At 35.0% G+C, this 27,519-nt stretch overlaps 6 protein-coding genes across 6 annotated transcripts; 2 read left to right on the plus strand and 4 right to left on the minus strand.

Annotated features, from left to right (window-relative positions):
- Positions 1–823: 823 nt before the first annotated feature.
- LOC112000377 (uncharacterized acetyltransferase At3g50280) lies at positions 824–2,749 on the plus strand. The gene has a single exon (XM_024032493.2). It carries the CDS (start codon positions 920–922, stop codon positions 2,372–2,374), a length of 1,455 nt encoding a protein of 484 aa, XP_023888261.2. The 5' UTR covers positions 824–919; the 3' UTR covers positions 2,375–2,749.
- A 4,386-nt stretch (positions 2,750–7,135) lies between these two features.
- Positions 7,136–9,135, plus strand: LOC112000349 (uncharacterized). The gene is made up of 2 exons (XM_024032462.2): positions 7,136–7,456; positions 7,765–9,135. The coding sequence occupies exon 2, from the start codon at positions 8,102–8,104 to the stop codon at positions 8,717–8,719; it is 618 nt and encodes a 205-aa protein (XP_023888230.2). The 5' UTR covers positions 7,136–7,456; positions 7,765–8,101; the 3' UTR covers positions 8,720–9,135.
- Positions 9,136–9,614: 479 nt separating this feature from the next.
- On the minus strand, positions 9,615–14,143 carry LOC112000347 (26S proteasome non-ATPase regulatory subunit 7 homolog A). Its single transcript, XM_065775147.1, has 10 exons — positions 13,825–14,143; positions 13,636–13,728; positions 13,407–13,488; positions 12,948–13,044; positions 12,699–12,774; positions 12,299–12,357; positions 11,998–12,120; positions 10,409–10,466; positions 10,209–10,294; positions 9,615–10,000 (listed from the first exon to the last, which is right to left on the minus strand). Exons 1-10 carry the CDS (start codon positions 14,009–14,011, stop codon positions 9,929–9,931), a joined length of 933 nt encoding a protein of 310 aa, XP_065631219.1. The 5' UTR covers positions 14,012–14,143; the 3' UTR covers positions 9,615–9,928.
- Positions 14,144–14,179: 36 nt separating this feature from the next.
- On the minus strand, positions 14,180–15,381 carry LOC136068240 (26S proteasome non-ATPase regulatory subunit 7 homolog B-like). Its single transcript, XM_065775148.1, has 4 exons — positions 15,044–15,381; positions 14,855–14,947; positions 14,627–14,708; positions 14,180–14,264 (listed from the first exon to the last, which is right to left on the minus strand). The coding sequence occupies exons 1-4, from the start codon at positions 15,228–15,230 to the stop codon at positions 14,180–14,182; spliced, it is 447 nt and encodes a 148-aa protein (XP_065631220.1). The 5' UTR covers positions 15,231–15,381.
- Positions 15,382–17,730: 2,349 nt separating this feature from the next.
- On the minus strand, positions 17,731–18,507 carry LOC112000361 (WUSCHEL-related homeobox 5). Its single transcript, XM_024032475.2, has 2 exons — positions 18,122–18,507; positions 17,731–17,979 (listed from the first exon to the last, which is right to left on the minus strand). The coding sequence occupies exons 1-2, from the start codon at positions 18,447–18,449 to the stop codon at positions 17,780–17,782; spliced, it is 528 nt and encodes a 175-aa protein (XP_023888243.2). The 5' UTR covers positions 18,450–18,507; the 3' UTR covers positions 17,731–17,779.
- Positions 18,508–23,828: 5,321 nt separating this feature from the next.
- On the minus strand, positions 23,829–27,294 carry LOC112000365 (eukaryotic translation initiation factor 3 subunit F). Its single transcript, XM_024032479.2, has 6 exons — positions 26,983–27,294; positions 26,656–26,735; positions 25,732–25,961; positions 24,639–24,760; positions 24,452–24,565; positions 23,829–24,203 (listed from the first exon to the last, which is right to left on the minus strand). Exons 1-6 carry the CDS (start codon positions 27,202–27,204, stop codon positions 24,114–24,116), a joined length of 858 nt encoding a protein of 285 aa, XP_023888247.1. The 5' UTR covers positions 27,205–27,294; the 3' UTR covers positions 23,829–24,113.
- Positions 27,295–27,519: the final 225 nt, after the last annotated feature.

Consider the following 27,519-nt stretch of genomic DNA (forward strand, 5'->3'; position numbering starts at 1 on the left):
TTTTTTTTTTTTTTTTTTTTTTTTTTTTTTTTTTTTTTTTTTTTTTCTCTTGGTGGTTCTTGTAGTGGCTGTTTCTTGTGGTTGTTGGTTGTGATTTTTGGTGGTTTGTTTGTGTTTTTTGTTTTTTTTTTTCTTGGTGGTTTTTGTGGTGGCTGTTTCTTGTGGGGGTTGTTGTTGGTGGTGGGTTTGATGATTTTTTTAATGGGTTTTGGTGGTTGGCATGGCAGTGGCGTGGTGATGGCTATTGTGGTTGTGGTGGTGGTTGCTAATTAGTGGCGTGGTGGGTATGCTGGGATGTGAGTGATAGTGGTTTTATGATGGTGGTGATCTTTTAGACCCAGAAAAATGAAGATGAAGAGAGACTATGGGAAAAGACAAAGAGATGAGATGAAGAGAGAGAAAGAGGTTGTGAAATTAATATTTTAATGAATAGATGATATAAATAAAAAATGGAATGTTGAGTGTGTTATAAAATTATATGGTATAAATGATAAAGTAGTTTTTTAGGATGATAAAATATGATAGGATGGCTTTTTTGGATACGAATGCTCTTATCGTGATGGTCAAACTGATCTCATGTCAGCCGATAAAAAAAAAAAAATAATAATATCAAAATGCAAATACAGAGGCAAAACCTCCACAATGACACGTGGTTGCCAATCATATGCTCCAACCCATCAAAATATTTGCAGTCAAAGCACCAGATAACACCCAAAAAATAAACAAAAATTAAAAAATAAAATAAAATTAAAACAGTCTCGCCCACCATCTCAGCAAGTGCATGAACCAAAACTCATCTCAGTTCCTATAAATACCATTTCCAACTCTATCTCTGTCCTCACTCCTCACTCGCAATCCCACATACACACACAGAAGCGAGAGCGAGAGCGAGAGCCCCGATAATATATATTTCCAGAAAATGCCTTGCCCAACAGCTTTCTCTACTTCTTCTTCATCACTAACAAGTGTGGTGTCGAAATGTGTTATAGTTCCAGACCAAAAGTCCACACTTGGAGACTTGAAACTCACCGTTTCAGACCTCCCTATGCTCTCCGTTCACTACATCCAAAAGGGTGTGCTCTTCAATCTCCCACCTTTCCCCATCGAAACCCTTCTCTCTCTCCTCAAACTCGGCCTCTCTCAAACTCTCTCTCACTTCCCTCCTCTCGCCGGCCGATTGGTCACCGACTCCAACGGCCACGTGTACATCGCCTGCAACGACGCCGGAGCCGAGTTCTTCCACGTCACTGCCAACGGTAATTTATTCGTTAGCGACGTTTTGGCTCCGGGTCACACTCCGGATTGCGTCAAGGAGTTTTACCCGTTTGACTTTGACCGAACAGTTAGTTACAGCGCACACTTCAAGCCGATCTTGGCCGTTCAGGTCACCGAGCTCGCTGACGGCGTTTTCGTCGGCTGCGCCGTGTGCCACTCCGTGGTGGACGGCACGTCGTTTTGGAATTTCTTCAACTTCTTCGCCGAACTCTGCCGCGGAGCGAACAAAATCAACAAGCGACCAGACTTCACCAGAGACTCCGCTTTGATTTCCTCCTCCGTGTTAAAATTACCCGAAGGCGGACCGGAAGTAACGTTCGACGCTAACCAACCGTTACTCGAGAGAGTTTTCAGCTTCAGCAGGGAAGCAATTCAGAAACTCAAGGCAACGACGAACAAGAAACGGAGCAGCGATAACGGAGACATCAACGCCGTCGAGTTAATGGGGAAGCAGAGTAACGACACGTACCTGAAAAGCTGGCTGAGTAGTAATAATAATAACAACAACAAAAACAATCAAAACGACAATAAAACCGGCGAGATTTCGTCGTTTCAGTCCCTCTGCGCGCTGCTGTGGCGAGCAGTGACACGTGCGAGGAAGCTGCCGAGTCAGAAAACGACAACGTTTAAGATGGCAGTGAATGTTCGACACAGGTTAGAGCCGAAGCTGGACGCGTATTACTTCGGGAACGCAATTCAGAGCATAGTAACTCATGCGTCAGTGGGTGACGTGTCGTCCAGGGATCCACGTTGGATCGCGGACCAGCTGAGTGTGAACGTGAAGGCACACAACGACACGATGGTGCGTCGTTTTGTTGGGGATTGGGCTAGCAACCCCAAGTGTTTCCCATTGGGGAACTTCGACGGTGCAACCATCACGATGGGCAGCTCGCCCAGATTTCCAATGTACGACAATGATTTCGGGTGGGGCCGACCTTTGGCTGTTAGGAGCGGTGGGGCCAATAAATTCGACGGTAAGATCTCTGCTTTTCCTGGAAGAGAAGGCACCGGAGCCGTTGATTTAGAAGTTGTTTTGAGTCCCCAAACAATGCTTGCACTTGAGTCCGATTCCGAGTTCATGCAATACGTGTCCAATTAAAAAAAAGAGAAAAAAAAAAATCAAAATCAAAATCAATCATGTTTAATAGAAAAATGTTATGTTCACAATATTTTTATAATAAAATATAAGTGGTTAGTTATTATTGATTTAAATTTAAATTTAACACAAAAATTACTTTTTTTACCTCAATAATAACAATTTACCACTTAAAATTTATTATAAAAATATTATAAAAAAGTTATAAACATATCATTTCTATCAATGAAATTTGGGGCTGCTAGTAAGTCAACAACTTTTTGTATTATGGAGGGGGAGAAAAGGTTGATGTGAATGAATGGGTGGATGAGGCTGGGGTGATTTGTTTTCCTGTTTTTGTGACATAATTTTTAGTTTTATCTGATTAATTTTTGTTGACTTGTCTGTTTGTCATTTTGTGAATTTTTTGTTGGTTGTGTGAATTTTTGTGCACTAATGCGGCTATACATTGTACAGTCGCTGAATTTTGTTTTGGTAATAAACATCAGAATCGGATGAAAGCCAAAAGAAGATAGGTTATTTCAAGTTAGAGCGTCTAGAACTTTGACTTGGAAGACATTTATTTCTATTCTTTTTCACTTTTTACCCAGAAAAAGATGGAGCACTTTACATTTGTGGGACATGAAAATATATCATTATATAATGTGATTTTCTTTTTTCTTTATTTAAAGAAGACTTATCTCAACTAGTTGAAATACATCCAGAAACCTCTCTCTCAGTCACTGGGTTAAGTAACATAAAAAAAAAAAAACCTACAATGAGAGAATGGGATAAGATCAGGGGCGTAGCCAGAAATTTTTACATGGAGGGGCCGATTCGAACTATGAAGGTTGAAATCAATGATGATGAGTATCATCGTTGTATGGATAGTCTATATTTTTAGGTTGATATGGATTTTCTTTGAGATAAGCTTATCGGATTTCATCTTGTTTGTTAATAGGAAATTCACATATTTGTTTATGTGATCCTGGATCACGGTCTATCTCTTCAGATTGAATTCTTGAACATTTGAAGAGGTCAGAGTGTTCATCAAGCAGTGAAGTATCAACCTTTGTTTCTACAGCCACAAGTGTCCTAATTTCTGAATTGTTAACATCTTTTTTCTTAAAAAATGCATCAATTATTTTTTCATTTGTTCATAATTCTTTTAGTTTTAAGAATATAACTCAAAAATTAGCCTGAAAAGAAGTTTAAAAAATAAAATTTTAATTAGTAATTTTAACTTAGTATATGGATGTTATTCATACTCAAGAAAAAACAAAATTTCTACTATAATTTAAATATACAACCCATTTTTAATACGACTTTAATTAATAATAACCCCTCAAACAAAAATAAAAATTAAACACACAAGTATTGGTACACAACATAAACCAAACAATTTAACAACACCCATAAATAACCACATCCACAGCCACATAATATCTAACTAATCAAAAATAGGTAATAAATCAAAATAATTTTACCTTAGAAACTTTGTCTTTACAAAGTGCAAAGATGGGTTACCCGTGTGGCAATGCCTACTGTCTCTGCCTGATTGCCTCTAACTTTAGATCTTCCCTTCAAGACTCATCACAAACAATCTCCCCATACCTTCAATCATGTATTTCTCTTAAAATTTATGAAAATATAAAGAGCATGTGAATATTTAGGTGTAGATAGTTGAGAAAATCAAAAAAAGATACTAAAAAGAGATGAATGTCTAATACTTAAGAAAAATAAGAAAACTCACCAGTCACCAAGTAGTCACTAAGTTCTAAAACTAAAGCTGATGAAGGAAGAAAAAATTGGTCAAGATTTTTTTTTTTTTTTTTTGGGACTGTGAGTACAGAAGACTGGAGTTTTGGGGGCTGGTAGGTAGGCAACGGTATAGTGCAAATGAAAGTGTATCAAAGAAGACCAAACAAAAGAATAAGAAGTAAAGAAAGGGATTTTGTGGGTCAGTGGGTGGATTTTTTGAGATGAAGAGAAAGTGAAGTTTTGTTTTTAGTGTTTGAACTTGAGCGGGCAAGCTTGTTTTATTTGGAGTACAAAAGTGATAAGGCCTAAAACTAAAGCTAGGTTTGGGAGAATATTTGAGCTGAACTTGGGAAAATAGTTGAGAATTGGGCATTAGTGGGGCCGGCTGTCCAATATTAGGGGGGCCCAATTTTTTTTTCTACCTACTCTAATGAAAAAAAATTATTTTTGTAGGGGCCGGGGCCCCCCCAAGCCACTATGTTGCTCCGCCCCTGGATAAGATAAACTTTTATTAAATGCCAAATTGCCATATTCTATAAAGGGAGGACATGTTATTAAAATTGAAACAATTTGTCATTCAAGTTAATGCCCATTCCGCTACATGACTCTCTAAGCAATCCCAGCCTGTGCGCATTATTAATAAAGTGAGTGAACACACACTAGGTAGCCCAACTAATACTAATATTTCGACACCTACCCCAATCCATTGGCACCATATTGAGCCTAAGGGTCCAATTAACCCAATTCATTAAAGCAGACCCATTGAATTGGACCCAAGCACACACGTCCATAAGATTAAGGCAGGATGTTTTGTTTATCTGTTTGTTGTTAGGGTTTGCGCCCGAAATTCAATTTATTGGTATGTTATAAATAATTAAAATGTTTAATTATATGAGACTATTTATAGATGAACTAATGAGACATTATTATAGTCCATGAAATATATAGTATGTGATTTATGTGATTTAATCATAGAAGATATAAATCACAAGTTCGAATTTTAGTTCGTAGTCGGTGATGAAATTAGGTATTTCATTTGCAAAGACTATAACATATCAATTAAGATAATTTGTCTTGATCATAGAAGTAAAGACTTTTAGTTGATATGTTGATATATTTTAAGAGTTAAGACATATTGAACTGGACTGCTGTGAGATTTATTATTCTCCTAATGACTGTCAAATGAATAATAAATCTCATGACTTTTATTTACATGAACTCTTAATCCTGAGAGAATAATAAATCTGATCATGAAGTGTAGGTTGCTTTGATATATTAAGAGTGAGATCTAAAGTCACGATCAAAACCTTAGTATGTTAGGCAGCTGCATTTAATGTTGATAGAATATATATTCTCAAGATGAAATTTATAATCTCTTAATTGATATATAAAATATTCTATTAAGATAAGTTTAATGGGTTTGGTTATTCAAAGTGTTAAGCCTAACTACTTTAATAAGGAGTTACTAAAGTATATATTTATGAAATTGGATTTTATAAATATATGATGAATAACTTAAAAAGATTAAAGCGAGTACTCAATGATTAAGATGTAGTAATATTTAAAGTGGCAGTCAACATTGATGACTTTGTATTATTACAAATATTTTAATGAAGGGGTTGCATGTATAATAAAGTCTTGAGATATAATTTATTAATAAGACTTAGAGTGTAATTATATTTATATAGTGGTATTAAATATAGTTAATGTTAACTTTGGACTTGTCAAGAGTTTACAGAAAAGCCTAAGGCTCATAGGAGCTAAAGTCTTATTTGTTCTTTTTTGGTCTCACTCCAAGCCACATACTAAAGTCCAATTGGAATGGTCTAAAAGGCTAACTCAATTAGATAATCAGTTATATATAAGGAGAGAAACATACAGAATTTCATAAGGTTATATAAGGAATGAAATGGTGTGTATGTGAGTGTAAGCCACTCTCTTATTCTCCCTTAAACACATACGTGTAAACTGATTGAGAGACCACACTTCTTGGGCGGAAGTGGAATTAGAGTGAAGATTAAAAGCATTCCCAAGTACTTCTAATCTTTGATTTTGAATTTCACCGCACTAAGGTACGCTTTCTTATTCTTAAATTCTAAAACTTATATAGTATATATTATCAATTGTGAATGAAGTAGATCCGTTAATTTTTCGTTGTGTATATTTTGTATGCAATACAAACTATGTTTTTCCCAACGTAACATTTGTGCCATAATTTAGTTTCTAATTAGTTCTTTTACTTTGTTTCCTTCTCTCTTTGTCATTTTGCTATTTTTCGTCGGTAAAGTTTGAATTTTGATGCACTAATCCTGCTGTACATATACATTGTAGACTTACTGAAGATAGGTTATGCCAAAAGAAGATAGGTTATTTCAGGTCACAGCGTTTAGCACTGAAACATTGATTTGAAAGACACTTTTCCAATCCATTTTTAACTCTGAGAAGGCAAGAGCACCTTGTGACTTTGATGGCACTTTGAATTTGTGGAAAATGAAAAGATGTCATTATTATTTGAATAACTTATCCTATAATTATAAAAAGGAAAGCAAGCCACTTGAGGAATTTTTTTTTGCTGTGAGCCCATTTGTGCTTCTAAGTTTTGTACAATTCAAATACAATAAGAAACTTAGAAACCTTTTTTTTTTTTTTTAAATTTTTGTCCTCTTGTGTAGGTAACATAAAAAATAAAATTGACAGAATGGGATAGGATAGGATAAACTTTAAAAAAAGAAAAAAAAAAAAAGAAGCCAAATTGCCATTTAATAAAATCTTGGAGCCTTGGACAAGTTATTTAAAATTAAAACGTTATGTCTGGGCCATTGCTGTGGGTTATCATACAGAGGACACTTTGCGCAATAAATAAAAACAATTGGGCCCAAGTATGAGATATTTAAACTCGAGCCCATTATTTCTACATTGGACTCAAACTAGAGAGTCATGTCGTTTGGTTTGTTGAGAAGGAGTGTTTTTTTTTTTTTTTTTTTTTGGGTAAGAAAGGAATTGCATTAACAAAAACTAAACAGCCAAAGGCTCAGCAGGGCAACGCCTGCTTAAATACAACCCAGCAAGATCAAAGTTGAAAATAGCTAGCAAATCCACAGGCGGGTTTTCAAACAGAAAAAAAAAAAAAATCAGCATTTTGCTGAGCTACCTTTCTAGCAAGATGGTCAGCATTTTGTCGTTTACGGTTTTCCCACCTTCCAAATCTTAAATCCGATAGCTGAGGAGGGATCGACGGTGATTTTGATTTGGGTCGAGAAACACGGGCGGAGAAAGACTGTTTGATCTACAAGAAGAAAATTATTGAAAAGATAAACCTGCCCCTCAACATCTCAATAATCTCAGGTAACATCTTGTAACAACAACCTTGTTCGATCTTCGAATTATGTTGTCTTTTTTCACTTACTTCTGTTTGGTTTTTGAAAAATAAATAAATAAAAAGATTGGGTTTTGTTTTTTCTGTTATTTTAGTTAGTTAGACTAAGCTCATTTTAGTTAGTTAGTAAGTGTTTTTTCTGTTATCATTTGATTCTTAAAAAAAAGACTAAGCTCATTTGGCTTGAGGATTTAGTTTTGATCTTAAAAAAAAAGGGGGGGGGGGGTCAAATTTAAATTCCTGTTCATTTTACTATGTTTTCTCTGCTGCCAAACAGGAACTGATTGTTGAATTAAGTTCTTGGCTTTGACATGTGATTTTGTGGGGCCTCGTCAACTTGAAGGTTCTTGTGATATAGGTGTTTTTTGGATGTAAGAATGATTTAATCATATGCTTTGGCTTGCAATATGAAAAGGGTTGGAAGGGTAATATAATATAGATGAACAATTTGAAGTGCTGGAAGAGTTGAATATGTTGTTGGGTAAGTTTAATCTGTTTTGTTAGGGAGGTTTTGCATCTTTTTAATGGTTAAAGTTGAGCAGGAATGTGATACTACTCAAACCTGGATTTTGTAAGCTCAGAGATTAAATCATGCTCAATATAAGTTGCAAGTTATGGAACTATCAAAGAAGAAGATGAGGAGAGGTCATTTTTCGAAGAATTCAATTGCTTTTGTATGCATAGTTGTGTCTGTTTGTTGCCTTTTTGTTGTTTTTATTTCAATGTTTCGGCTTCCTGAAGTACCAGTTGGAAGTAGAGCAGTTGGATTGTATCGAACTGCAAAAAGGGGAAGAGTTTCCGAAAATGAGAAGTTTATTGGGAGTTTTGGGGGGATGATGATTGAGATGTTGCCTGACGACCTTGCTTTTACCGTCTTTGTCCCTTCGCAGAAAGCTTTTGAGCGCGATTTGAGGCTAAGGGTGAATGATAGTCTGGTGGGGGAGAAGATGAATGACACTTACGCAATAGTTTCTCGAGTTATGGGTTTTTCAGCTGTTCCTCGGACTCTTTCATCAGTTATGGTACCAGTTGGTAGGGAGGTCTCATATGATTCCATTTCCGGGTTTCCATTGTACATTACAAAGGATATAGATGGGATGCTGGTTGTTAATAGAATTCGGTCAGAAAGGGTAGATATTATGAAGGGAGAGATTGTTGTGCATGTTATGGATGGAGTCGTCATGGATGCTGAGTTTGAGCAATCATTTCAACCTGATTACAGTGAAGAATGAGTGGAAACAAACCAATGAAACCATTCAAACTCTACTGAATTGACTGCATTCTTGGCTTTGTACTACAGGTTCAATACATGTTTTAACGTGTAGTACATCATGAATGATGTATTTTTGCACACTAGGAAATTTGTACCTCAGTTATTAACCAGAGAAATATTTTGCCTATATTCAGTCCCCCATTATACTGCTGATTGATCATAATTTCAGTCAAAGTCGGAGCTTTCGCTATTTTGTTTGTGTCAATGAAGCACCTAGTGATGTAATTCATTATTATCAGTGTAAGTAATGGCATGCTGTAACCTTTCAAAAAGAGGCTTTTCTGCTCTCTTTTTTTTTGTCCAATGGATGTTGTATTTTTGGACATGGGGTTCATCATCATAGGGTCAAAGGTAATGTTCTAAGTTCTAACCCAACAGAGGCCATGATCTGTGCAAGCTTTTGAATATGGCGACACCACCATCATACATATGGAGATCCCCACCAGTCAAATTATGTTTCCCTAACATCATTCCATTCTGATACTTGAAGGAAAATATTATCTGACCACAAAACTGCATTCACCAGGTCAACTAGAGAAAACATCAAGTATCCAATTGGCACAAAAATTCCAGCTACAAAATTTCTGAGCAAGCAGTGGAGTTTCTTGAAGATATCAAGGAAAGCAGAAGCTTGCTGTCAAGCCAAAGCATTATATTCAAGGCTTCATTACTAAAGATTTACCCAAGTTAGAAACTAATGACCTTTTTTTGCAGTATTTTAATTGAATCATGACTTGTTGATTTGCATATGATGTTCAGGTTCATTTGTTTCGGTCAAGATTTCTATGTATTAATTGCATACATTCAAGATATCTTTCTTGATGGTAAAAAGATAAAAAATCACACTTATGTAATAGTTCATAAGGCTAATATGACAAATGAAATTATAAGGAACAACTGGAAACCAAAAGAGAAGTATTTGAAAAAAGGAGCAGCAATCAAATACTGAAAACAACAAAAATCTCTGTTATCAACCTGGGAATTTAGACAACAAATGGGGCCAAGGCTCATTAGGAGCTTAGTAAATCCTAAGGGGCTACCAAATGAGATCAATGTTATGTGTATCCCCCATCTGGACTGCAGAATTCTCCAAGACTGTATGAGAAGACATTTGGTGGTCAACAGTCAGAAGGCCCTCGCGAATTGGAGTCTGGTCAGTTCTTCATATTTAGCTTCCAGCGGTAGCTGGTACAGCAACTGGCTTAGAGTCTTCTGCCTTTTCATGTTCTTTATTGAGTATCTGCAATCATATACCAAATTTCAAGTCATCAGGACATAAAATAGAATTATGAGGTCAGAATATGTAAATCCTTTGTTTTTTATTTTTTATATTTTAACAAAATTGTGTTCACATGCGGATTTGGAGCCAAGAGTATTAACAAGATCAAATTGTTGATCATAATATCAAAATAACGTACTAGAATCAAGATTCAGGAACTGTATCTCACCTTGTTGTTGATCAGGTTGTGGAGAGCGACAACACTTCGGATAAGGGAAGAAAGATAAATAACCAACATCATATCATTTGTTTTTACTGCACAGTAAACAAATTAAGGGCATGGATCCACAATTTATAAACAAAGCAGCACAAATGAAAATCCCAGAAAATCCAGCAATGTAAGTGTGGCACGTGGCACAGTAACTTCACCTGAAAAGGCCTTGATTAACTCAGTCACATTGAGATTTGGTAGTAGATTGAACACATCCTGTAGAATTTCAAAAAGGTACAAACATAAGATAATGAATGACTACAACAGAAAAATATAAAATACCCATATGATATTTCACACATTCAACTGTAATAATTTGGGGAGAATTGTGGACAAGGACAGAGAGAGTCAGATTATCAAGCAATGGAATATATAAGAAGCAGTGGAACATGATTTTCTCAGGAAGTTCTCAAGGGTTGGTTCCATGCAATCCCATGATACTCAAGATGAACATATGTTGCCTGTATATAGCATAAGGCAGACCAGAAATATACACAGAGGTGATATAGTAACTTGATAGAATCCCAACTTAAGGCTTAAATTCAAAGTTGAGTGCATCCATAAATAAAATTCATGCTGATTCTCCCAATCATCCATGCATCAGGTAACTGAAGAATTGTGGAACGTGGAGAGAACATATGTCGTAAGAAGCTTAGTAAGAATCCCTACAACGTAGTCGTATCCCTTTTGGAAACATAAATCACTAAAAAGCAACAACAACAACAACAAAGACTTAGTCCCAATAACTTGTTCGAGAAGACCAATTAAAACTCCCAAACAATTACACACTAAGCTAATGTTTGGTTGGGATGAAAGAGGAGGGAAGGGAAGTAGATGGAATGAAAGTGAAGAGAAGAGAGAGACATACTTTTCTTTGATTGGTTAGACAGAAAAAAGAGAGAGAAGGGTTTCTGATGGGAGGCCCTTTCCATTGGCCAAATTGGACCAGAAGGGAGGGAAAAGATGGGACTGGAGCTGAAAATACTTATACACCCTAATAATTTTTTTAATAATTAATTAATTAATTTAAATAAGAGTGTTAAGGGGCACAAGTCTAGTTAAACACCTTTATAATTCTTTATTTACTACCACATTTTTTCCCTTTAAAGGCATAAAAGAAAAATCAAGTAAAATTGTGCGTCCCCAACTCCCCCTTTCTTTTCTCTCCCCTATCCAAATGTAAAAAGACACACTTCTCTTCTTTGTTCCTTTCCTCTCTCAACTAACCAAAGTACCAAACACAAAAAAGGACCATATCTTTCCTTTCCCTTCCCTTCAATTTTCTGTATGCAGCCAAACATGGCATAACATGGGTGTGAATTTTTCAAGCTGGAAACAACAGAATATAATAAGCAACAAAGCACAATCAACAGATGCAGGCACATGAACACCTACAACAAATAAGTTGAAGAAAAAGAACTAATTCACTCAAAGAGATGCCTCACATTTTCAGAATCAGCATTCTAACCTCCAATGAACAGTAGAACTAGAATTGATTTTACTAAAATTAGGAACCATAAATACATCTTGTTTCTTTTTTAATTGGTAAGTTACTCTTGCACCTGATAGGTATAAAACCCATGGACTTCATCCTCCACTCTGGACTTTACAAAGGGAGGAGGTGTCCTTTAATTGATCTATGTTTATGGTGATAAATTTTGTTATATATTCAAATAATGTGTAGACACGTAAATGTTGATCAAGAAAGTCCTTGATCTAGAATACATGAGACAAACTAGAAATGTACCTGTAAATGGTAAAGAATCTCGTGGTTTAATGGGATCTTTCCATCTATAACAAGGTCAAGATAACTACGTATCTCTTTAAGTCGGGCATCCAACCCCTTCAGTGCTGCCAGTTTCCCAGTCACCTGTTGAAGACAAAAGAAGGCTAAGATCTTGTTTCCCACTTTTCTCTTTTTCATAAAGTACCACTGTGTAATTCTTATTGATCAGCAAGATAAAACAAGATGTGTAAAAAAATAAAAAGAACACAAAGATGTGAGCAGAGAGAGAGAGAGAGAGAGAGAGAGAGAGCAAAAAAAAAACCTCTGTTGCAAGAGTGCTAATGGTAGTATCTTTCACGTCCTTGAGCAAGTGTTCCACCCCTGTCAGAGGGAAAGGTGGAAGGTAAATCAAAATGATTAATTAAGGATCTAGTTCATACACACACACATATACGCACACATATGAGCACAAATGAATTTAAAAAAAAAATGCTTATTCAAAACTTTCAAGTGTTTTGCATTTTATACTAAAAGAATATGAACACATTGAATTTAATTGAAGCTCAGCTTTGTGTACAATGAGAATACCAATTTCTTCGCATGAATTTTAAATAAATAAAAAATGATTATTCACAACCTTACAAGTGTTTTGCATTTTATACTAAAAGAACATGAACACATTGAATTTAATTGAAGCTCAGCTTTGTGTACAATGAGAATACCAATTTCCTCAACTTCATGGGCAGCAATTACTGAAGGCACATGCACAAACACCTTTTGGCTTTTCTGTGTGGCATTCTGTAACCATATAAAACTATTAGTTCTTGTTCCGTCCACATATGAATCAGGCTTTATCAAAAACAAGCTTTTGCCACTAAAGGCAACAAGAATACTAGAATATACTAATCAATAGCTAAATATGAGAAGACCAACAACACATCCATGCTTATATATAAAGAAGTTTGGTCTACCTCTTTAACTTCTTCAACAGCATAGTAAGCTTTTGATGGTATACCCAGTTCCTTAGGTTGGACATCAATTATAACCAGGACAGGATTCGGAACATAGCTGCAAAATAAGAAAACTTGATTAATACTAGAGAAAAGACGCAAAATCTAAGATTTTTGGGGTCAGCTATGGACCCTCAACAAACTAATTAGGATCGGTCATTCTATTCTATCTAAATTCATACCCTCATTTACTTTCTTAATTGCCATATCCTTTTCAACTATTCTAATTGTGAACAATGCTTAACTTTTGCACAACAGTAACAACCTCAAATTCAACAACCTTCTAGGAAAAAGTCATAGGATTAGCACAAGTCGAAACTAAGCAAAACTAGGATAGTTGTAACTAAACAAGCAAAATGTCAAATAAGAGTAGTTAGAAACAGTTACTATTGAAAATCAAAATTAGTAATAACATCTTACTCATTAAACAGTCCATGAATATCCAAGTCGTTTTCACGCAGCTTTGGACCCGTGCTGTACCAACCCACAACATGCTCCTTGGCTTGTAAAAAAAAACAAAACAAAACAAGTAATTTTTTTTAACCACATTAGTTTCTCAAAACTATAAAACTAATTACTCAATCATCTGAATTTAGAGAGCATAAAAATACATAGTATTAGGTTAAAAACACAAAATTGAAGTAATTACCGTTAATTCTCTTGAACATGGAGAACATGGATTCATGGTAGTTATGGTCAAGAAACCATATGCTAGGGTCCCTATCATCTTCCTCAAACGGCACTGTAATTATATTAAAACAATCAAATTTTACAGCCTAATTCACAATCAATACTGTAAATTGTTAAAAGGTTTGAGATCGAAATTGTAGAATTTGACCTGCGTAGCTGTTGGTGACATCGACGGTGCCTTTGAAAGTGGAGCCGAGCAAAACCCCAACGACGCGTTTGCGAGTGTCTTTGGCGACTCGGTTGTAGTTGTCGACGATGCTGAGCAGAACCAGTGGGTGTACTATCACTTTCTCTATCGATTTCCCAGATATTTGCTGTGTCTTTATCACGTCCATTGCTTCAATTCGATTTCGATTTCAGCTTCGATTATGATTCTCTCTCTCTCTCTCCCTCTTCTGTTTTTACGATTTGTATTTGCTTGCTTGTTCGCCAGGAAACCCTGACCTGAATGTAAATGTAAAATATTATTATAGCTTTTGCTTTGCTTTCTCCACAGTTGTTTTTTAAACAGCATAGTAAGCTTTTGATGGTATACCCAGTTCCTTAGGTTGGACATCAATTATAACCAGGACAGGATTCGGAACATAGCTGCAAAATAAGAAAACTTGATTAATACTAGAGAAAAGACGCAAAATCTAAGATTTTTGGGGTCAGCTATGGACCCTCAACAAACTAATTAGGATCGGTCATTCTATTCTATCTAAATTCATACCCTCATTTACTTTCTTAATTGCCATATCCTTTTCAACTATTCTAATTGTGAACAATGCTTAACTTTTGCACAACAGTAACAACCTCAAATTCAACAACCTTCTAGGAAAAAGTCATAGGATTAGCACAAGTCGAAACTAAGCAAAACTAGGATAGTTGTAACTAAACAAGCAAAATGTCAAATAAGAGTAGTTAGAAACAGTTACTATTGAAAATCAAAATTAGTAATAACATCTTACTCATTAAACAGTCCATGAATATCCAAGTCGTTTTCGCGCAGCTTTGGACCCGTGCTGTACCAACCCACAACATGCTCCTTGGCTTGTAAAAAAAACAAAACAAAACAAGTAATTTTTTTTAACCACATTAGTTTCTCAAAACTACAAAACTAATTACTCAATCATCTGAATTTAGAGAGCATAAAAATACATAGTATTAGGTTAAAAACACAAAATTGAAGTAATTACCGTTAATTCTCTTGAACATGGAGAACATGGATTCATGGTAGTTATGGTCAAGAAACCATATGCTAGGGTCCCTATCATCTTCCTCAAACGGCACTGTAATTATATTAAAACAATCAAATTTTACAGCCTAATTCACAATCAATACTGTAAATTGTTAAAAGGTTTGAGATCGAAATTGTAGAATTTGACCTGCGTAGCTGTTGGTGACATCGACGGTGCCTTTGAAAGTGGAGCCGAGCAAAACCCCAACGACTCGTTTGCGAGTGTCTTTGGCGACTCGGTTGTAGTTGTCGACGATGCTAAGCAGAACCAGTGGGTGTACTATCACTTTCTCTATCGATTTCCCAGATATTTGCTGTGTCTTTATCACGTCCATTGCTTCAATTCGATTTCGATTTCAGCTTCGATTTTGATTCTCTCTCTCTCTCTCTCTCTCCCTCTTCTGTTTTTACGATTTGTATTTGCTTGCTTGTTCGCCAGGAAACCCTGACCTGAATGTAAATGTAAAATATTATTATAGCTTTTGCTTTGCTTTCTCCTCAGTTGTTTTTTTTATTTATTTTTTATTTTTTTATTTTTTATTTTTTAACTTGAGAAAGAGGATTGGGTCGAAAGGTTGGGGCTAGGATATGGGCTGGACTGTCCATATGATTCTTATTGTGTAACATTCGGTGCACCGAAAGCAGCCCATAAGAGGAAATTTTAGTGCTCGATAAAATTTTACAAGCCCAACTAGGACTCCTAAGATTTGGGCCTAACTTGCGGCCTTCCTCTAATTTTTTTCCACACTCCTCTACCATCACAACTAATAGGTTAATGTCTGTTATTCTCCCAAAAAAAAAAAGAAGTTAATGTCTGTCAGGTCAAAATAAAATGAAATAAAATTTAAAAATATTTATGATGGATCCTTAGAAATTAGTAGGCTGAAAATCTCAAGCGTTAATGATCTTAAAGTCCTGAAAGAAAACAAGCACAAAATCAGAGAAGACTAGTGGAGGCCGGGCAAGAATCCTTTGATGATAAAGTCAGTGGATTTGTAATTTACAGTAAGAAGGAAGTGTTATTGAAAGTTATGGAAAAATGTCTGAATGCCTTACCACTTCATTTGGGAATGCTTATATATTGTTCATGGAGTAGTTACTTGTTTAATAACCGTTCCTATTGTTGAGGAATTCAAAAAATTCGAAGATAACTTCCATAACTACCATGGAAGTTATTTCGTTGGGACCTGTGCTCCATAACGGTTGGCAAAGGGTTTGGTTCGTAATGACACAACCCATCCCTGATGGATCCTTTGGCAAAAACTTGAGTTATTAAAAAGCCCAATACGATTAGGGCCTAGGAACCTCGTTCGTCCACTACTAAGGACAGACAACGTTCATATTAGGGAGGAGCATAGGAGGGACGACATAAGACTCCAAGCATTTTCCTTACACTATCAATTTATATTGGGTCCCACTATGGTTACCACAAATCAAAATAAGAGTATTATAAAATTGTTGTAAAATTTTGTTAGGTCTTTAGACTTCCTCCATATCCATTATTTCTTCCACCCTCACTCCTTTTTATTTATTTATTTATTTTTACAATGAAATATATTATATTTCATAATCATTTTAAAGTTATTTTGTTGATGAAAATATATTGATTTTTGTTGTTGAAATCTTTTAATTGACATGAAGCATTGAAAATAAATTACAATTTATATTTACAATATATTTTGTGTGAAAAATAATTTTTCGTTTTATTTTAATTTATTTTTCTAATGTAATATACATTTCTCAAAAAAAAAAAACGTATGAGAATTTCTAGGTCCACAACAATTTTATAATAAATCTTAGGTAATCCCTATTAAATTTTAAGAATTCCATCCCCAAAACCATGTATATTTCAACCATGATATCCCAAAACCTTGCATTTATCTGAGTCACTAGTCAATCAAACAAGTCAAATTATGTTGGCTATTGGTTTAACCTAAAATTGAACATTTGAATAGTCTTACCATAGTTTTTGAGTGAAATTTGTAAGGAGTTTTTATGTTAAAATCCTATTACCTCTCACTTGTGTGTCTGTTTATTTCTCAAAAGTAATTTTATACTAAATTAAATAGTATCTTAATTAATAAAGAAAGAGAGGTACACTTTAAAAAACAAATAGTTAGAGGTATTACATAATTGAGATTGGATACTTGATATATGTATAAAAATCAAACTCTTCCCGAGTCATAGTGGATTTAAAAATGTGAATTTAAATTCATCGCAACCTTATTGTACTCTTCTTATTTGAACTACAATCTTGACCCTCTCAATAATAATAATGAATTAAAAATAAGAATATTGGTTTTTTTCTGGGGATTGATTTGATAAAATTTGAAAGGAGACATTACCAATGAGTTAGAACTCAGAAAAATATAGTTCTTCTGTAGTTAACCTTAACCCAAGAAAAGGAGTAGAGAAAGAAGAAAAAGACAACTAATTTAGCCCATTCAAAGTTTCAAAAGACTTTGGTCTCCTCCTTGACTAAGAACTGTACTGGTACATAAAATTCAAAGTTGGAATCAGACTCCAAGGTATGACTCATTTGTGTAGCAGTATATATATTTATGCACTCCAAGAAGACATCTCTCGTGAGATGAAGCGAATTCCGATTTCCAAGCTTTCACGGAAACTAAAATCCAACAGAGTAAACACAGAGAGATAAAACATTAAAACAATATTGTTTTGTGAGCATGTAGAGAAGAATGTCGAAGCATTTTCAATAAGTCAAAGAGAAAAATCTATCACTACGTAAATTTTTTCAGCTACAAATATTATAAAAAAAAAAAAAAAAAACATATTGCCCTTTCCTTCCCTTCCAAAAGACAAACAGCTGGTGAATGAGAACAATTTTTCTTTCTTCGCCTAAGATTCAAAGCTTAATTACTGTTTACAGAAAGCTTAAGCGCAGATCCAACGGTGGATGATCCATTTCAGTCCCAAAATTGTATGAATAAGATGTAGTATCCATGAAATACTCATTAGCATGTAGTCTCAGCTTCTCAGACTCATCAAAGGAATTTAATGGGAAAAGTTGAAGGGTCTCAATCACTCTTTCAGGCTCCGAAACCTCATGTATTTCTGCGAAATCTGTTAAAAACAAAATAAATCAAATCAATGACAGCCTAATGCAACAGTTAAGGATTAGTGTTAAACTTGATTTTTGAAAACAGTGAGAGCAATGAAAGAAATTTTTTGTATATTCTTAGATCGATCTTCATATTATACGTACGTTTTGCAGATGAAACTTTTTCCTGCTGATCTTGCCTGATGAAATCTTTATCATCAATGGAAACTCTACGCCGCTTCTGTCTTTCCCTAGCTTTATGGTTCTGAAACCAGTAAAAGACGTTCTTACTCTCAATCTTTCCGTAAAAGCTGAGCTGAGTTGAGATCTTCTGAATCTGATCAGTGCTCGGAGTTCGAAGTCCGGACCTGAACAAGTCAGTCAGAACTTTAACCTGTTCAGTAGTCGGATTCCAACGCCCACACTTGGTTCCAGTGCTTCCATTACCACCACCACGAGCTTTAATGCAAAAACCTGACATTCCATCTTCCATGATTCAGCTTCAAGTGCCTTTGAGCGCTTCTGTGCCTCTGAACTTTCACTTTGAGCTTCTGAACTCAAAAGATGCATGCCACTTCGTGTGCATATATAATACAATAAACAATAAACTAATGCACATAACACAACATTTCTAAAACAATATTTTTATTATGCATCAATCAGAATAAATCATACTCACAATTGTAAAAAAAAAATTGAAAGTATATATTGTTTCTACACTCATAACAAGACATATCAACATGCATGAAAAATATTGTAAACCTAGCATTGTTCTACATAATTGAATAGTTTATTCTGTATTTTTTTTTTTTTTGTGGTTTTTGCTTTTGTAACTTTTGTTTTATTCAATAAGAGAGATCAAGGAATAGCAGAATAAATTAGACCATTTTGTTTAATTCAGTTTGCTTTGATTTTAGGGAGTCCGAGAATTGAATTATGCGCATTTGATCTCTTTGTTTTTGCCCGGTTTTTAGTGCGGAGAGATAGAAATAGAGAGACAAGCGTAAAAGCTGCCACTCTTGAACGTTTCGGTCGGCGAGCAGACAAGATGTAAATTTCACTTGCTATGATTAAATTATATCTTGGTCTCTATATAAAATCTTTGTGAATTCCTTGAGTTCATGAACACTGATAAATTATAGATAGGACTCTTTGTGTTTTTCAGTAAAGTAGGTATTTGCTTCTATTATATACATGCCTCATGAGACTAATCTAGTAAGTCCAAACTCCACCAGGACATGAGAGTAATCCGAGTTTTGTTTTTTAAACAAAAGGGTGTCTGCTAAAGAACATGTAGAACAGTTCAAATTTCGTATTATTATTATATCTTTAAGTGGGTGTTAGGCCAAAAAGAGATTGATGCAAGTGAAAGTCAAAGTTACACATTGTCTGATTTGGGTTGGACGGTTGTGATCACAACAGACCGACAAAGATACTCGGTTAGGTTGACCATATGTACACCCTTAGTCAGAAAAATTGTTAAGAGTTTAAAGAGTTAAAGCTTCTTTTAAGAGTGTGGGAACATAAACTAAGAGACAACGAAGCCACCAAATAGAGATTTTGGGAGAGACAACTCATGACCAGCCAAAAGGGGAGCAACTTGGCTTTTCTTATGTCATGTGGCTCCTGTCTCAGGCAACTCAATGCCATTTTTTAAGTCATCTGTTTGCTTTTTCTTTTTGTTCGAAACTTAGGCAACCTTTTTTTTTTGTTTGGGAATTTAAAAAAGAAAAAAAAAAAGAGAGGATAAGTTTCTATTTGATAATGGGTGACTAGGTGAATGATCTAATGGTAAGTGGGAAATATATTATATTTAGGCCTTGTCTGTGACTAGGAATTTGATTTTGATTACTTTAAGTAATTGAGTTTGGGAAGATTAGACTCGAGGAGATTGCAAAATCATCATACAAATTCTTATGAGATATGGGAATTGAAAGACTGAATGTTCTGAATTATTTTATGTTTCTGAAGATATGTTAGTTTCGATATTACCAAAATTTGGTCACGTTTTGGACCTCTCTTAAGTAATTGAGTTTGGGAAGATTAGACTCGAGGAGATTGCAAAATCATCATACAAATCCTTATGAGATATGGGAATTAAAAGACTAAATATTTTGAATTATTTTATGTTTCTGAAGCCATGTTAGTTTCGATATTACCAAAATTTGGTCACGTTTTGAACCTCTCTTTTTATTTATTTTTCTTTGGAAGGTGGTAATATTTAAATAAATGCATGCAATTATTGTTATTTTTATATCCTTAAGTTTGGCAAAAAGTGGCCAAAAGAAGTAGCTAGAAAATTAGAAATACATACAGTGAAAGCTCTTTCTTAAAAAACAAATATTTCTAGGACTACAAATTTCTGACAAGAAAAGTTCAATTAACTTCATGTTAGTTCAAGTAAAAGAAGATAGTTTCTACAAGCAAAGCTTGTTCTTCCTTAACAATTTTTTTTTTCTTTTATTTTTCTGAGACTGGCTTTATCTGACCCCAAAAAAAATGCTCGTTTTCCTACTTGTTTTATTCATCCTTTGCTCTGTATTGGAAGAACACTTTTGAAATTTTTTGTTTTCACTTTAGAAAAGAAAGTGCAGCGGTAAATTGTTTTGCGCACAATTCTACAATTCCCGATGATGTTCTATTCACGAGCATGAGATTTGTCGTTTTGTACTTAGCGCTATTGTTTGCCTTGATCTAACTCCTAGGACTTCTTTGACTAAAATAAAGCCAAGTCTACATGTCATGCAGGTGGCTGTGTACCAAATCGAACAACAAGGTATATCTGTGCGAAACCTCCTCATTATCCGTGGAGCCTTTTATCATATTTTAATGTATCTGTCTGTCTATTCTTAGAGCTACCTTATTGAACATAAATTCCCAAAATACAACAATCTTGATGTTAAATTAATTCATTTTTTTCAAAAAAATTGCAGAGAGTTTCAAAGTTTGATGAAGAATGAAAGTTAGTGAATTGTTACATGTCTATCAACAAAATCCTACGAAACTTCTCTCTTTTGTGAATATGAATTTTAAAACTTAAATATCTTTCTATGAAACTTCTCTCTTTCATTAATGTGAATTTTAAATCTTTAAATTTCTTTCCAAGAAACTTCCCTCTTTCGTGAATGTGAATTTTGTGAATTTTAAACCTTAAATGTCTTTTTATAAAACTTCTTTTTTTCATGAATGTGAATTTTAAACTTTAAGAGTAATGTTATAGTTACAAACTATTTTATAATATTTTTAAAAATTATTGATTTGGTAAATTTTTATTAGTTCTAATTTTTATTTACCAATAATTATTTGAAAAATGTTTAAGTCACATCAATAATTTGTAAAAATTTTGTAAAATAATTTGTAACTGTCACATTACTCAAACCTTAAATGTCTTTCTACAAAATTTCTATCTTTTATGAATGTGAATTTTAAACATTAAGTGTGAATTTTAAACATTAAATGTCTTCGCTTGAATCAACGGAAAATACCAGTTAAATTACACGATATTATTGGGCAAAACTTCTCTCTTTCTTAGTAAAATTTGGAGACTTGTTATTATTGATAAAAGGACCATATGTCGTGTTCTAATGTCCTTACTGATTGTCCATGCTACAGCAACTCTACAATCTCATCTCTTTGAGAAAAGGAAAGAGAAAGAGAGGGTTTTAGTTTAGATCTATCCGACAGACATGAACGAGGAAAATGTTATTCAGTGAGATTCGAGAAGTCTTAAAGCTAGAAATATAGGGCACGCGTGAAATATAGGGCACCCCATACCTACGTCTTTTTTGAACTTTTGTCTCCACCACGTTTGTCTTGTACCTTGTATTAAGGTTAGAAGAGAAAAACTTCCACTACAGGGACAAAAGGCAAAAGTCACTAATCAGACACAATAGTATAATCAGTTTAAAAAGCAATAGTGATGGTACCACAGGATCCAAGCATGAATATTCATTACCATGTGTCATAAACTGAAGATGCAAAACTCATTTTTACCAATTGTTTACTTTTGGAAGAGAGGATTTGGAACCTATGTCATATTTGGATTAGAAGATACTCATTTTTCATATCTTAATACTCAAATTTAATCAATCTAATTTATTACCCAATTCTCATATTTGTAATTAACATTTTTCTCATAACTCTACTTGGAATGTGTTTGAACGGAAGTTCTCAGTGGAGTTTTCATTTCAAAAACTCAACTTTAAGCAAAGTTGTGGGACTCATGAAAATTAGTGTTCTGCAGAATACACAAATCGGCTCTTTTGAGTACCCGCGTAGAGCTTCTCTCTCCTTTTCTTAACCTTTTCACTCCCTGTTCATCTGTTTTCACAAAATCTATTATATCTCTTAAAAATCCCTACCCCTCTTTCTCTGCCTCTCTTTTTCCATCCTCTCTTCCTCTTCCTCTCACTTTGCCTCTATCTCTCCTCTTTTTTTCTTTTTTCTTTTTTCTTTTTTTCAATTATCGAGTACTGCATTGAACGAGTTTCTCCTCCATTTTCCCTTCATCTTCTGAGTTTGCAAGACCCAGACCAATATTCCAATCGGAGATGTTCTTCTCTTCTTCAATTGCGAGAGGGAAAGAGATCTCTTTAGTTTTTGGAAAGAGATGAAGGTCCAAACCAAAAGATATGAGTTCAGGAAAGTGAAGGTAAAGTAAAATGAAACTAAGGAACACTAAAGAAAAAAAAGAAAAAAAAAAGAGGCTGGTGTGTGCACAGTGAAAGACCCATTGGAGTGCAATTAATGCTTTGTTTTTTATGACCCATGTAGATGAGCGAAATTATGAAATTGGCATGGTAACTCAATTTTGACAATCCAAAAACAACAATAATACTTTAATTCAATTTTTTGAATTATGTGTTATGAAAATTGAAAACGGATATCAAACCAGACAGCTACTAGTGGTGTGAGTCCTACAAAAAGTGAGTGATGAAAATATGTCAATTGAACTAGAAAGTGTCAATTGAACTACATGACTTTTAACCAACTAGCGAGGAAAAGAAATACTATGGACACTTTCTTTCTCTAATCACAATATACAACTTTATGAATTGTGAGAATTGTGAAAATTTGAGTAGATTGATACAGTGCATTGGGCTTGAAACAAAACAGTATGATCCTATGGAGTCAAATTCTAGTGCCAAAAGGGTGCAACATGAACCCTTCTGGCACCATGCACGTCAAGTAGAACTCAACCTCACCATGTGCATTTGAGGTACCCAATGCAGCATTACTTATTTTAATTATGTGTCTTTGGCAGTAGTTTCCCGAGTGGTGCATTTCAATTGAAACATTCATATCTTGCAAACAGGGGGCAGCATGTGGTAAGCCCATAAACACATGTTTACCAAGTACAGATCCTGGACTAAAATAATGAAAGAAAAAACCAAGCCCACAAAAATTCATAGCCACTCTGCGCTGAATTAGAACAAGAGGTAAAATTCCAAGGAGGTATTTACTTTTACCCTACAGTTTCTGGATGCTTGCGGCTGCGGATATAATATCTATATCTTCAAAACCTCTTCCGCCATTTTGAAAATTATTAGAACAGACACGTGGAACATTTGGATGAGATATTTCCTACCCCAATCTCTACTAAACCGAGATGGAATCTTTTTATTTAAATAATTCTAGCTGATAATCTTATATAACAAGTATGTGCAGAATGACTACGGGTGCAAGCTACAATGTCATTTTGGATCAGATATTTACGTTAAAGATAGGGCATGTTTCTCAAATCTGTGAGAACTGTAACCACCAGAGAGCAATATTTGGAAAATAGATTATAGCAGCTTTGTAGTGATATTCTCATCCAAGATGAAACCTAGTTACAATCATCCAAGCTTGAAAATTCCCGCGCGGAGAAAAATAAATCAAAGAAAATCTATGGTAACATTCTTAGACCAATAGAGAAACAGTTACTAACATCAACCACAAAAATTTGCTCAAACTTAACATGTTTCTAGAAAACATCTGAAAGCTACAAAGCAATCTTTGTATAATTGAGGACAATCTACCTATTCAAAATCATGCAAGAAATATTACAAACTCTTCTGGATAAAAGGTCAGCATTCCTCAAACTTGGCCATATAACAAAAATGCAGAACAATTTTTGTAAATTGCCTTGGCACATGATTTTTTGAATCAATTGGAATTACAGGATCTGAGCAGCTGTGTTCAACTTTTCAGCTAAGCTGAGCTGTGTCCTGGTGATGCTTGACAAATAGAGCAAGAGCAAATTGTCCTGTGAGGGAAAAAAAGGGAGCAAACTTAGCATCAGATTAATACCCAAGACACTAATATCCCAATTTGGAAGTGACTGAACCTACGGAATGAAACAAACATGTAACTATGCAAACATCCATTAATATCTATTAAAAACTAGTTCCATAACTATCAATAACATGAGGCCATGGACCGAGCCATTTTGAATGTTAAGCTGGTCCATAAACTTAACTTTTATGAACTAAATAGCCCAATAAATTTCGTTACCTGCAGGCTGTCATTTACAAGCTTATCAAAAGCTGGTGGTGACAGTTTGGGAAGTGATGATACAGTCTCCGATATAAATCTCCCTATGCTGTTATCTGGAGCAACATGCCCTTCCTGAGAAGAAAAATAATTATAATATGAAACGAAAAATAGGTGAGCATGAATGGAGAAGGTAGTGCCACCTTACCACAACATTGTCAACATATTTGTAGACATCATCAATTAGAGCTAATAGCCTTTCCATTGAAGCTTCCATCCCTTCTAAATCATTTGGAAGTTTGTCCACCATTGTTGTCTTTAGAATATCAACTGCCAGCATGATATTTATTCTCAATCAGATTTGCATAAAAAATACATGTCAAAATCAATCACACAAATGATTCCCTAGAAAATTCTGGATTTAGCGTAAACAAGCATACATGAAATCAGTAACAGGTTAACAACAGATCTAGCTGAGACATAAAATGCAATGCACTGTCAGCAAAAATGCACATTGGTGAGTGCAGGCAGTTATAAGATGAGTCAGATTAAATTCAGAGATTTACTATTCCATTTTGACATAGTAAAGTCTATTGGCAACTATTAAAAAAATGGCAGAGTAATTGTTTATTTTATTTTATTTTTTTTTACTAATGAAGTAAAGTATGCAGTCCCTCTAGGTCTAAAGACATTTTCAAAATCTATAAGCTAAAGGATTTTGAAAAATTGCTTGCATGAGAGAGGCCTTTAACAATCTGCCAAGTATGGGAAATTAGATGCAGTGATTTTAGTCTGTTACTTCACTTAGATGACCAACAAAAGAAGACAATTGGATACTGCCCTAAACAGCTATCCACTAGTTAAGAAACCTCAAAATCATTTGACAAACTATATGATTAGCCCGCTCAACACCATCAAGGGCCATACTATTCCCATTCAAGGTGTGCCTTCTAACATATATAAATATCAAGGGAATAAGACGGTGACGATTCCTAGTCCCACTATGACAACAAAGTGAAATAATCTCAACCAAGAAGAACTGATTATTATTGTTTTGAGCATGAGGACTCAAAATTCATCTTATCTAGGGCAATCTTGCATCTACGTCCATAAAACTTCCTTTAACAACACTTCAAGAAAGAATTCTTACATCATCTCAGGAAGATAATCACAGCACACACGCATGTATGCATATGTTAAGTATGTGTGCCTGCAGGCTTTTGGGGTTGAGAGGAAAGGGTTGGGGGCAATGATTATCAACAATTTTACAAGGAATGAGCGTGTATTCAATTGAATCTTACATCCAACTCGTTCAGCTTCAACCATACGAAGATCCAGCGGAACTTCCTGAAATTGCGCAGCAAGTTGCCGGTCTCCAAGTGACAAATTGGAAGAAACATAAGCCTTTATCGTACCCTCTCCATTGTTGAATCCCGTGTCGACGGTCAAATGAATAGGGTTGGGAACTTCTCTTGAATAAAATTCATGTATCAGTGCACTACCACCGGTAACTCCAAGACCAGTTGAATACCTGCATACATTAATAGAGGTAACATGGAAAACTTTAGAAACTATCTTCACATAAAACCCTATATAATCCAGTAAGCAGCGAGCAAGCATCAATTCTAAGCAAATTCAAGATACCATGAATCCGAGAAGGTTTCCCAAGCAGAATTTTCCTTTTGTTTTTATAATCAGCAGTTAAGACATGGGTTTCATTTTGCTTTTCTAAAAGTAGATAGGAAATTGGTCTAATGTTGAGAAACTATCCCCATACTATATATTTATACTATTTTTCCATGTTTTTCTTATCTAAGTTCACTTCACTTCACCCAATGCAGAAGTTAGGATACAAAAAAAGAGTAGAACAGGATCAAACAAATTTGAAAAAGTTCCTAATCTTCTAGAGCCTATTTGTCAAAGAAACTGCATGCTTTAGTGTGTGCAGTGTGCACTGCAGGTTTACTGGACAAGCATAACAATTGAATTTTAAAACTTTGCCTAGAACTACAGCAAGTGCAATCAGAATACTCTGTCTACATAAATATCAATAGCTAAACAGTTTTTTATTATTGGTTACTCGCACAATCGATGGGTCTTCAACCCACGGCCTCCACCTAGAACTTATAAGGCGAGAACAGAGGAGGTGCCAATTGAGCTAGAGCTCATTTACAATCAATAACTAAACATTTTTAAAAAGTTAAAAGAAGAATCATGAAATTTACCATCCAACAATGACTTCCTTCGGATTCACTTTCTGGTGGGACACTAACATATTGTGATGGTACTCAATATCCAAAGCAACCTGCAATTCCAATAAACAAAACCACATCAGAAAATCTGAAACTTGTTGATGTTCAAAAGCATTAGCACTAAATTCCATTCCTAAAAGCTCTTCACATTACGAATTTCAATTCAAACGTTTCCTTATCTCAGATCCCAAACAACGAAAACCCAACCTCTAAAATTTGAAGCATATATTCCGTTTCTACTTTCTATATTTTCTCAGCAACCAAACAGAAACCAATAAATAGCTAAAAAAGAAAAAAAACCTGATCGGCGGACTCGCTGTGAGGAACGGCATAAGAGTTGCGGATGTCGACGGTGCCATCAGGTAAGATCGAACCGAGGAGAGTGCCGATGACGCGCTCGGCTTGGTCAGGGCGTCTGACGTAGCAGTCGCATATGTTGAAGATGACCAGAGGGTGAATTTTGGCTGTCAAGGTCGACGACGACGTTCCGAACTGCAACACGGTGTGCTCGCTCGCCGCCATTCTCTCTCTCTCTCTGAGCTCGAGACTGGTCTGGCGAGAGAGATTGAGAGCGTAGCTAGGGTTTTTGGAAAGAGGGATGAAACTGAGAATACAGTGCAAGATATTGGACACCGGACAGTTTCGATTTCGATTGTGATTGGGCTGAGAGTGTGTAAATATGGGCCCTTATTGGCCCAAATTAGGAGGCCCCTGCGTCCTTTTTAATTCTAGCCCAACTTCAGCTTACTATTTTATCTATCAACCGAGTTTAAATTTTTACACAATATTTTCAAAATAAATTCTGTGTAATAAGTTATTACCGATTTAACGGGTTTT

Source organism: Quercus suber, unplaced genomic scaffold (assembly GCF_002906115.3).
Source record: "Quercus suber isolate HL8 unplaced genomic scaffold, Cork oak 2.0 scaffold_105, whole genome shotgun sequence".
Classification (NCBI taxonomy): domain Eukaryota; kingdom Viridiplantae; phylum Streptophyta; class Magnoliopsida; order Fagales; family Fagaceae; genus Quercus; species Quercus suber.